General features: G+C 36.0%; 2 protein-coding genes across 3 annotated transcripts; one reads left to right on the forward strand and one right to left on the reverse strand.

Moving 5' to 3' along the window:
* The first annotated feature begins 1,318 nt into the window (after window positions 1-1,318).
* On the forward strand, window positions 1,319-7,657 carry LOC111301788 (putative protein phosphatase 2C 44). Of its 2 annotated transcripts, none has more exons than XM_022897746.2 (5): window positions 1,319-1,597; window positions 1,701-1,958; window positions 2,047-2,323; window positions 2,483-2,637; window positions 6,983-7,657. In XM_022897746.2, exons 1-5 carry the CDS (start codon window positions 1,526-1,528, stop codon window positions 7,118-7,120), a joined length of 900 nt encoding a protein of 299 aa, XP_022753481.1. In that variant the 5' UTR covers window positions 1,319-1,525; the 3' UTR covers window positions 7,121-7,657. The 2 variants fall into 2 exon arrangements, with proteins under 2 accessions (XP_022753481.1, XP_022753480.1); XM_022897745.2 differs by having other exon boundaries at window positions 1,321-1,597; window positions 1,698-1,958.
* Window positions 7,658-7,982: 325 nt separating this feature from the next.
* LOC111302376 (uncharacterized) lies at window positions 7,983-11,404 on the reverse strand. Its single transcript, XM_022898304.2, has one exon. The coding sequence runs from the start codon at window positions 11,127-11,129 to the stop codon at window positions 8,757-8,759; it is 2,373 nt and encodes a 790-aa protein (XP_022754039.2). The 5' UTR covers window positions 11,130-11,404; the 3' UTR covers window positions 7,983-8,756.
* Between the last annotated feature and the right edge of the window lie 211 nt (window positions 11,405-11,615).

The raw sequence follows: 11,615 nt of genomic DNA on the forward strand, positions 1-11,615 counted from the left end.
TTAGATAAAATTATGTGTTAAACATTTAACTTAAAATTAATTGACAATAAGTAGAGGGACCTAACTCAAATACAAGATTATAAGATATTAAAAATTTATTAGATATGGGATAATCCACTTTAACAAGGCTCCCATCACATGTAAGTGAAAATGAAAGAAATTTTTTACGTGATAAATTAAGAAAAGACAACTGAAAAAATCTTGACTTTGATGTCATGTTAAGCATCTAACTTAAAATTAATTGATAATAAGTGAAGAAGTTTAACTTGAATATTAAACTATAGGATATTAAAAATTTATTAGATATGTGATAATCCACTTTAACACTATATTCATGAGTTCGACAAATAAGTCTATTTATAGATAATTTTTTTTTTAAATTATCAAATTGAATTTTGACAATTTAAAAAAAAATCTTACTTTCATTAATCAAGAAATCATTTTTCATTAAACAATAAATTTTCTACCAAATAAACATAAAATTACAAAAATTATTTTTGAAAATCATTTTCGGCTAAACAAACTAAGCTAACGTTAGAGTATACAAATAACACGTATTACACTAAGTGAGGGTATTTGTTTTAATTACTGTCCATTCTATTGTAGGGCAGCCAAGTAATTATGGTGAGAGTGTAGCTGAGACATGTGAGAGGGGGGGGGGGGGGGAGAGAGACTTGAGAGGAAATTGGGCCGGGGGAGCTCGGCCGTGAATCAACATAGTCACAATCGTCGGAAGTTTCAAAGAAGAGAGGCGGAGGGCAGTGGACCCTACCCCTACGCGGAAATTGATGTCATCTTTTTCGTTGTTATTATTACTATTTATTATTTATTTATTTATTTACAAATAAACATGTGAAGAGGACTTTCAAAATTCAAAAGAAAAAGCGCCCACTATTCCCTAACACTAAAAATTTTCCAAAAAAAAATCACTAATACTTTAAAAAATAACAATATTTCCTTACTGTAAAAAAGTAACAATAACAAAACTGCACTAATATTGCTAAACTGTGTTATTTTTATTATATATTATCTCGGCTGTTTGGTGCTGTCAAAGTTGAATTTCAACCATTCTCCGTTCTCCCAACCAATCAAACCATTCAAGAAAAACGACTATTCTTTGCTTGTATTCTTATTTTATTTATTTAACATATCATTTCATTTGAAAAAAAAAAATCAAGGAAATGAAAATTTCATATAATAATAAATAAATAATAAAAACAACCAGTAAAGAAAGCAAATTTTATGGCTTTGGCTTTCTAGTATTAGAAATTGTATTTAAAATTTCTTATTACACGGTTTTTTTTTTTTTAACAGGATAGTCAACCTTTATCTATTCTTCAATACTTTTTCTGATCCTAACTGCTCCTGGTACTACAATTATGTCTTACAAGCAGAGGTTTAATATATTAATAAAAAAACCTATTATGTATTGAGTTAGAGTTTTTGGTTTTGTATTCACCACCTGACCATTCCATCCGTCTTTCTTTCTTTCTTCTGGGTAATTTAACCAAACCAAATTGAAGACATGAGCAAACATTCATCAGTTGCAGGTGCCTCCCACCCTGTTAAAGAAGCCGGCTTTTTTACCAAGATCAAGGTATTCAATTCCACTCTGTGTGTGTGTATATATATACACACATACACATATATGAACTTGAAATAAACATCCATCACTTGATTTAAATTTTGGATTGCAGAAGGTTGCTTGCCTCAAGTCATCCTCTTCAGACGGTGGGAAAGGGGGAAAAGGGAAAAGCAATTCATCAAGTAACAAAGTGTCCCATGGATTCCACTTAGTGGAAGGTCAATCAGGCCATGATATGGAAGATTACCATGTTGCTGAATACAGAAAAAAGAGGAATCATACGCTTGGATTGTTTGCAATCTTTGATGGTCACTTGGGGGATCGTGTGCCCACTTATTTGAAAGACAACCTTTTCAACAACATACTCGAAGAGGTATCTTTCTTTTCTTACTATCACTTCCAATTGCTTGTTATATTATATATAACTATGTTTTCCCCTTTACCAATGTGAAACTATGCAGCCAAATTTCTGGAAAGACCCTGAGGCTGCAATAAGGAATGCATACCGCTCCACTGATAAGTTTATATTGGACAACTCTATGCAATTAGGGCCAGGTGGCTCTACTGCGGTTACTGCCATTGTCATTGATGGCAAAGATTTATGGGTCGCAAACATTGGTGACTCTAGAGCTGTTGTGTGTGAGAGGGGCTCTGCCAATCAAATTACAGTGGACCATGAGCCGCATGCAGAACGTACAAGGATAGAGAAGCAGGGTGGCTTTGTTACTACTCTTCCTGGTAATGTACATATTATGATTTTCCATTTATCACTGCCTGCACTAGGATCATTCCAAGCTGCTAATGCCACTTCCATATGATTGGCAGGCTACATGAATGCATATGTGATTGTTTAATTACAAAAATAGTTAGACAATGAAAATGACATTCTTATTTCAGGAGACGTGCCTAGGGTTAATGGCCAACTTGCAGTTGCAAGGGCTTTTGGGGATCAGAGCCTTAAAGCACATTTAAGCTCAGAACCTGATGTCAGACATGTCCCAATAGACTCCACTATTGACTTTGTAATACTGGCTAGTGATGGATTGTGGAAGGTCAGTTGTTCAATAGGTTATGCTAATTGCATTTGATCACTTTTATATCTATCTTTGATCTCTATTAGGCATCTCCAGTTTTGACTGGTGCTTGGAGCACCCAAAAGCTTAAGTAATTGCACATATGTTAAATTGTCTATTGAACCAAAGAGCTGGATACATTTTAAAATATAAAAACCAGGGGAGGGTGGGGGGTGGTGGACTGCAGCCTGATTCATCTGAAAAAGAAGCGAAATTGGTGAAACAAATAGAAGAACCAGAGGGAGAAGATTCAATTACATGATCTCAAATTCTGAAAATTTCAATAATTTGATACTCCAAAACCTCTCGAAAAATGGAATAGCAGAGGCGCATATAAACTAAACCTTAAACCATAATAGAAATGCAAACTACTAAACAACACCTAAATGCTCTAGTACTTGGAAAATGAGCAATATACTGGTTAATAGAATAAATAATCTGACAAGCCTACATATATCTATATATATGTACAAACAATATAATTAATCCCAAAAAAGTAGTAAAATTACAAGATAAAATGATCAGTAGTTTAATCCCTCAAGTAACTCTTTTCCATACTGCATCACATATAGATTACTTTTTGGCCTGGGGCAAAATTTTGATGCATTGATCCTTTGAAACCATCTCATACTTTTCCTCAATAAAGATGAACATGAGATATTTTCTGCCGACCTTTCTCTCTGCATTTCTAAATGTTTGATTGAATATGCTTTCTGATTGGTGCATCTTAGGTAAAGGATCAGAATTTTTCTTAAAGAATAGCTTTTCTTTTTTCTTTCTTTTTTTTTTTTTTTTTAATAATTACCTAATGGATAGGTTTGATTGTTTTGATCTTCTACGAGTATAGAAAGGGGAATTATTTTTTCTTTAAAGGTTGGGAAAGTTTAGTTATGATTTGCAAATTCAAATTTTTTATTTTAGAGAACAGAACTGCCAAGGTTTTGCTTTTTTTTTCAAATTTATAGGGGGGTGAGTTGGAGTTGGACAACGGAGAGAGAAAGAGGAGGGAGGGAGAGGGTGGGAGCTATCTTGCTGAAATAGTTGATATCTTAATCTGAATCTTCCTTACAAAGCATTTTAATGACCTCAATTCTGTTTTGTTTCTTTATTTGAAGACCTGATCTTGACAGACCTTACTTAAATGTAGTTCCAATGTCAAGAGATTTGTTCCATGAGATTCCTTGTCCTACTCATTCATGAATCATTCCTTGGATGTAACTGTGAAAAATGTTTACTAAAAATCTGGTCAACAGCCTTGCTCTAAGAAAATGCTTTCTTGCAAACAACTATATTATCATTGAAACATAGTGTTATCCACTAGAAGTACCTCAATAATGAATAATATAGATTTTATTATAGTTTTTGCCTCAAAGTAACTGATAGGACTGAGAACAACTAGAGATTTGGCTCATCTTTATTGTTATGCTTCACCAATTTTATGACAGGTTCCTCAACCACAATCATATGATAGGGGATTCTTATTTGGCCGATCTCTCTCTCTTTCTCTCTCTCTCAACATTGCCGAGGGGATGGAGGAAGATATGCTAATTCTGAAGACAAATGAACATTTTCATTTTGTAGAATATTTACGAGTTTAGCTATGGACAATTGAATAACCAAACTACTCCCAGTAATAAGTTGCTTATGTTTTACTTAATGATTTAAGTAGTTGCTTCACCTCTGCTTGAACTTAGGTCAAGAGTTCAAATAGTTAAGCTTAGCATGTTAATTGCTTCAACAATTTGAGATTGGGTCAACTCACTCTGTATTATCAAATATATTCCACTCCAACTTTTTTAAGTAATGCAGAGATCATTATTTAAAATGTTAAGAAGACATAATTTGACTGGAGTCTAAATTAGAAGACATATCATATTTTTCTGTTGTTGAAAGAATTCTATTTCAGTCTTCTTTTTGGAAAGAGTTAATGCTTAATTGAGCCAAATTTTAGTTGGACTACATTTACATATTTGATTGGTTAGAGTAAGAAACTGTTTGCTGTCCTTTATTTTTTTATTTTTATTTTCTCAGTGTGACCATTGTTGTATGATCAAGTTCAAACTAGTTTCTTAACAGACTCATAAATAAATTTGATATGCCTGGAAGTTGTACCAATTCACATTGTTAAACAACAGAATTCAGGTCCCACCCCAGCAGTTAGAATTTGGGATTTTATGTTGGAATAATGCAGGAGCATTCTAGAAGTTATCTAATTGTCTATCTTGATCTGTTTTACTTTATGTTTACTGTTTTACTATTGTTGTTGGTTAATAATAATGTTTTTATTTTATTAAGTGGTCATGTGACTAGTATGTGATCTCTTAATGAGATTGAATGGCTCGGATTAGATGGGATTTATGTGTATGCAAATGCTAGGATTAAATCTGTAGTTATCGGTTAATAATTAGGTTTTTAATTTTAGGAAGTGGTTATGTGACTAGCATTTGACCTCTAAGATAGTTTGGTTGGATAGGATTAGATGCAGTTTATGTGTGTCTAAGGGTTAAGGTTAAAAGATGCTTTTTCTTTTTTGGATAAGCATAAAAGCTGCTGTAACCCTTGTATAAAATATAATAGTCTTTTTAGACACACTGTATTATATTGGGATATTTTCTATTAGGTTTTTTTACAACTCTAAATTGTTCCAACTTTGATTTTACATCAATTTTAGCCTTTCTTTTGGTTTCTTTCCCTTTTTTTGCTTTCTTTTTATTTTTCTACTTCTGCACTGTATCATGGAGGTCTCAAGTTCAAATATTAAAAAATGGGTGGTGGCTATCATTGAAGGTGCTAGTAGTCACGTAGACCTTGTGGCACAAAGCAGAAAAAAATTGATTCGTTTTTATGTAAAAGAAACTGCTTTTTCTTTTTGCACAAAAAAGAAAGTGATTGTTGAGTCCACTAATTTCTAAAAAGAAAATAAATGTATGTAAAAAAATCTAAGAGAAATTATTTACTATTCTATGAACTTTAGAACATAAATTGTATTAATAAACCTCCAAAAGTCAGTTTATTCTATTGCTTAACATATTAGAAAGATAAAGCATTAGCAAAATTAACTAAAGCATCATCAAACTTTAGCTCTAAGTTCCTTCACTCCCATTTTAAATAAGGAAGTAATTAGTTATATATACAAAATGTCACTAGTTCGTTTTGTTTTCAAAAGACATAAACATTGCCTGTCTTTGTCCATGATAATTCAGCCAATTAGTTCATATGTCAAGGACATGTAAAGTTTTGCTCGTTGTTGGGGTGCCTGCTTTCTTTTGCCCTTTGCCTTTCAAAGTAATGGGCCTTGCTAGAGAGACTCATTTGGAGGGCTACAAAGCACTTTGCTGGATTGCTCTGTGCCTTGACAAACATCGGTCCCCCTTTTCACTTGGCAACACTGAATATATGCTAAGACTTCTGAAATACTGATCCTAAGAATGAAGATTTAAGACTTTAGTCCTTACCTTGAAAATCTACCCTCTTAAATGTGCTATTGAGGTTTTTCCTCACAAACTCTGGAGGTTTGGGCAAGGATCAGGTGTTGTAATCCAAATCACTTTCCCCCTTTCTCATTATTGGTTAAAACTAAAAATTTAGTACTAGCATAATTTTGTAGTTCTCAGTTACTAAATTTGGCACTTAAATTCTTTTATTAGCTTGAAAGCTATAGCAATTTACAATTGAAGAGTGTAGAATATGTTATAATGTGGTGTAGTGTGACGAAAAGAGTTGGTCACATACCACTTGGGTGGTGGGGACAGTTGTGATGGTAACAACAGTGATGCTGCTACTAGAGAGTACACCAGTGTTGGTTATGTTGGTGTTAATTTTACTAATTGTGGTTGTTATGTTGACTACATAAGCAAATATTAACTATAAAGGTGGTGGCTGTGATTGCAGTGGTAATGGTAATATCTTTGTTTTGTCTTCAACATTTGACATGGTTTGGTTGCATTTTTGGTGGTGGCAATGTCATTGATTGTGCATCAGAATAATCCTTTGATTTGAGAGATGTTGTGCCTAATGGTTGTTAAGGTCCTTAATTGCTTATCTTGGGAATTATTATTTTTATTGTTAATGATAAATCTAAAAATCAACATGGAAAACTTCATTTGCATCACAATTAACAAAATTATAAGTTTGGAAATTTATTATTTATTGCTCAAATTGCCATAACAGGGAAATCATACACAACACTCTAATACATCAAGGAGCAATCCTGTCTTTCTACATTTTTTTCTTTACTTTTGTCTTTGTAAGTAGCCCAGGCATGATACTGTGGATGTTCATATTATAAGTTATCCAAAGATAACTAGTTTGATTTGGTTGGCAGGTAATGAAGAATGAAGAGGCAGTTAATCTGGTAAAATCCATGAAGGACCCTCAAGCAGCAGCCAAACGATTAACGACAGAAGCATTGGCAAGAAAGAGCAAAGATGATATATCATGCATAGTAATTCGTTTTGGCTGATGCTACTAAAGCCAGTGCTTTAGTTGGCATTGTTCCTCCTAAACTTTGTATCGGTTGGTTCACCATTGGAAGGTGTAAATAGGGGAAACCCTTTTGAGTTGGAGAGCTTCATCATGTATGAATGTGGTAGATTTCTTTGTAGGGACAGTGATGTCTGTTTGTCTGAGCTAGTTGAGATAGCAGTGTGCTGCATTTTTTTTGTGTTCCCAGGGAGCTTCCTCATTAATCAATGATTATGAGCTGGTTAATATATATATATATATATATATATATATATATATATATATCTAGTTGTGTGGGGGCTTGGGTGCAATTAATGAGGATAATTCTATCGTAAGACCTGTGAATGTGATTGAAAAAGTAAAAGGTAGAACAGAGATTGGTTCTATTCAGGAGTGTACACTGTGTGGATACAAATAAAGGTATGATACAAATATACACTTCCATTCCATGTACTATATATATACATATACTTTGTATTTTGTCATTGGCTTGTATGTGTAGACTACTCCCATTATGAGCACTTTTTTTCTTCTATTTTTCCAACCCTGCATAAAAAATAGATAGAGAAATGAATGAGATTAGATTTCAAGAGAATGAGAAGGGACTTAATATTCTGCCAACTTTGCTCGATGGAATGCTGGTGTTTTTCCAGTTGAATTATATGATTTTTTTTTAAAACTAGTTTAATCATCTTCAAAATGGTCCCTATGTATATAGATATGGGGCAATTTGTGTACTGTTTGCTTTATGTAAAATACAAAAATTATCATATCATAATTTATATCAACATATCAAATATAAAATAATTTTTATTTTTATCAAATTCATATATAATTTTTATTATATATATATATATATATTTTTCTTTTGGGTATTATTTTCTTGTAGTCTCTAAACTGTGTCCTATTTAAAATTATCCTACCATTTTCTGTGAATATATTCTGTGCTGCCCTGCTCCTATATGGTGAATGCTAAAGCATTAATAACTAGTGAACTGAATCTTGCATAGAAGATTAGATGTTCATGCTCCAACTTCACGAGTGGGATCAGATCAATAATTGTGTGACGTGATAACTTTACTTTCTTTCCACCTTCAGCCTCGGCACGACCGACAGAAGTGCTTTCTGCTTAATTTTTTCTGTTTCACTTTTCCAACACTATCATTCGCACTGCTTCGTGACTGATTTTTACTGGGTGATGAGGAGGGGAGTTAATTATTTATCCCACATTTGGTCATGCTTTAACCCCGCTAAAAAACAAACAGACATCCACGTCCCAGATCTTCCATGAATTTTACATTACAATATATAAATACAAAAAAAAAAAAAAAAAAAGAGTAATGGTATAGGAGAAGTTATATCATCATTCATGAGTCGTTCCTAAATCCTAATTGAATCCACATATAATTTTATAAATTACACACAAAGTGTTCAACTCATTGCCCGTATAACAAATATATTAGCAGAAGGATGCCAAAGAAAGAAATAAAAGATGAATTATTATATATATTTAGAAAAAAAAAATAGTGCTCAAGCTGAACAAAAAACACACAATTAACATGCGAGCCACTCATGGTTGATGGTTGCACCAAAAGAATTTGAATTACAACTCAATGGCGCGCAACAACATTCCATTAGTAGTAGGGAATCACGGGCGGAGGAGGAGATGCGTATGATACTCCTCTAATTGGTGGAAGTGGTCTGTTTTCAAATGAGGGTGGCAGAGGAGGAGGAGGTGGTGGGGATGAATCTGAATAGTGGGTTGATGGAGGAGGGGGAGGAGCGTTTTGATGCTGCGGGGACGGTGGGTAATGCCATTGTTGTTCAGGAGGTGGGGGCGGTTTTGAATAGTGATGACCAGGTGTTGGTGCATATGGTGATGGGGTTGAATTGTGCCTTGGCGGTGGTGGTGATACTGGAGTTGTGCACTCTGGTGGGGGTGGAGGAGGGAGAGGATGACATGGCTCATTGGGTGGTGGTTGATATTCTACCGGTGGAGGAGGAGACTGAGTCCACGGATGCTCGTTTGATGGCGGAGGAGAAGGTGTGTATTTTTCCATTGGTGGTGGAGGTGGACTTACTGGCTGCCCCTTTGATGGATAAGGAGGTGGTGTTCTACTTCTATGTTCATTCTGCGGTGGGGAATACTGAACCTGAGTTGGTGGCGGTGGTGAGGGTGGTGTATTATGGTAATGGCTTGTTGGTGGTGGTGTATTATAGTTATGGCCTGATGGAGTTGATGGAGGTGGTTGTACTATTGGTGGTGAAGTTGGTATATTATGGTAATGGCTTGGTGGTGGTGGTGGTGTATTATAGTTATGGCCTAATGGAGTTGATGGAGGTGGTTGTACTATTGGTGGTGAAGGTGGTATGTTATGGTAATGGCTTGGCGGTGGTGGTGAAGGTGGTGGAGGTGTTTTATAGTTATGGCCTGATGGAGTTGATGGAGGTGGTTGTACTATTGGTGGTGAAGGTGGTATATTATGGTAATGACCTGGTGGTGGTGGTGGTGTATTGTAGTAATGGCCTGATGGAGGTGCTTGTGCTATTGGTGGTGGAGGCGATTGTTTGGGCTCGTAGTGAACAGGTGGAGGTGGCGGCGGAAGTTGCGTCTTAGGTGATACCCTTTGAGTAGGGGGTGGTGGAGTTGAAAAGTGAGAGTTATTTGGTGGTGGTGGTGATGGTGGGGAATGGAAAGGAGGAATTGGGGAAGAAGGCGATGATGGTGGAGGAGGAGGATGTGATCTGGTGGAAGGCGAAGACTCTGAAGAAGGTGGTGGTGGGGATTTCATAAACGGCCTTGGAGCAGGAGGCCTTTTTTTCGGCGATGGGGAACTGCCACTACCGCCACCAGAACTTCCACCACCACTACATTTGAACTTTCTGCAGTCCACAGGGCGAGCAGCATCGGAAGAGCATTCCCTGGAGGATCTCTGATCCTTCTTGCCAGGAATACAGTTCATGGTACCATTTGACACCCTACCAACACCAGAAATTGCGGAGCAACTTGGTGGTTCTCCAGTGAAATAATTGAAAGAGTAAGTAAAGTTTTGCAAGTTGGGTAGCTGGCAAACAGTGGCTGGAATCACACCCGTGAAGCCATTGTGGGCAACATCCAGCTGCTCTAAGCTCTTCATGTTGCCAATGGAGGCTGGCAGAGATCCCTGGAGATGATTGAAGCTCACATCAAAGACGGTAACTTCCTGGAGCATCCCGATCTGTGGAGGCAAACATCCAGTAAGGTTGTCGTTCATGAGTATGATTTCATTCAGCGTTTTGCCCATCTTCCCAATGCTTCCAGGAATGCAACCTCCGAGATCATTGTTGGCAAAGACCAGTACGGAAACAGGAGAGTTTCCAAGATTCTCAGGAATACCAAATCGGAACCTGTTATCGTTTAAGAAAAGGGCATCAAGTTCCTTGTCAAAGAGCTTGGAGGGAACTGACCCTTCAAACTCATTGAATCGAAGATCCAAGTACTTGAGAGAAGGCAGAGACAGAACCACATTGGGGAATTTGCCTACAAAGCGATTGTTGCTCAAGTCAAGCTCATGAAGGAGCTTCATGTGGCGAAAGCTGGTCGGAACAACACCACAGAAGCGATTGGAGTTAAGGTGAAAGAGTGCAAGATCGGTGAGGCGGCCAAGCTCTGGAGGGAGATAGCCAGCAATGTCAGCGTGGTTGAGGTCAATGCCGGCCACAACTCTGATTTTGGGATTGAACGGAGAGGGAGCACAGTATATTCCCATGTAAGAACAGACATCAGACCCATTCCAGTTGGCTGTGAAGTTAAATGGGTCGGAAAATATGGCAGACTTCCAAGCTTGCAAAGCAATGTAGGCTTCACGAATCCTTGGGTTCTCAAACCGCAGGTTTTGATCTACTACAACATCCAACTCTTCATCCTCGTCGGCTGCAGAGCAGATCTGGGAGAGGAAAGAATTAGAAGCAAGCAAGAAAATGACAAGGAAGAAGGAGGCAGGCAGACGAGGAGGAGGAAGAGACATTTGTGGGTGGTTGCACAAGAATGGCACAAGCAGAGATCAAAGTCACATGAATAAGGCTGATTGTGTCTTATGAGTCCGTCTCCACATTGTTTGTTTTATAAAGCATAAATTCTAGCCAGTTGGTGGTGGGGGTTTCATTGTAGCTATATTTTATTTGTATTTTATTTTTACTGTAACAAATGCTAAGAGGAGTAGTGTTGAACTGATTTAGGAGGGAAAATTACAATTTGTTTAGATTTTCGAACTTGGATCAATCTAATCTGAGCTTATTCTAAAAAAGAACAAAATGATGACATGCTGGCACGTCTCCACATAAATGATTTGTAGATTTGCGGATTTTATTTATTTGTTTATTTATTAAAAAGATACATAGAAAAAAAAATTAAAAAAATCAATTTTAAATATAATTATATGATATAAAAATTATATTATTTTTATATTTTAATAAAACTTATATATAAATTTTTAAAAAATAATCATAAACTA

The sequence above is a fragment of the Durio zibethinus genome, chromosome 15, assembly GCF_047325235.1.
Source record: "Durio zibethinus cultivar Kanyao isolate XHJ-2024 chromosome 15, ASM4732523v1, whole genome shotgun sequence".
Classification (NCBI taxonomy): Eukaryota; Viridiplantae; Streptophyta; class Magnoliopsida; order Malvales; family Malvaceae; genus Durio; species Durio zibethinus.

Excerpts from the sequence above, each read along its gene's own strand:
- LOC111301788 (XM_022897745.2), top strand. The coding sequence starts at position 1,526 with ATGAGCAAACATTCATCAGTTGCAGGTGCCTCCCACCCTGTTAAAGAA. Across the intron at positions 1,598-1,697 it reads GCTTTTTTACCAAGATCAAG|AAGGTTGCTTGCCTCAAGTC; the intron begins GTATTCAATTCC and ends TTTGGATTGCAG. Across the intron at positions 2,324-2,482 it reads CTTTGTTACTACTCTTCCTG|GAGACGTGCCTAGGGTTAAT; the intron begins GTAATGTACATA and ends TTCTTATTTCAG.
- LOC111302376 (XM_022898304.2), bottom strand. The coding sequence starts at position 11,129 with ATGTCTCTTCCTCCTCCTCGTCTGCCTGCCTCCTTCTTCCTTGTCATT.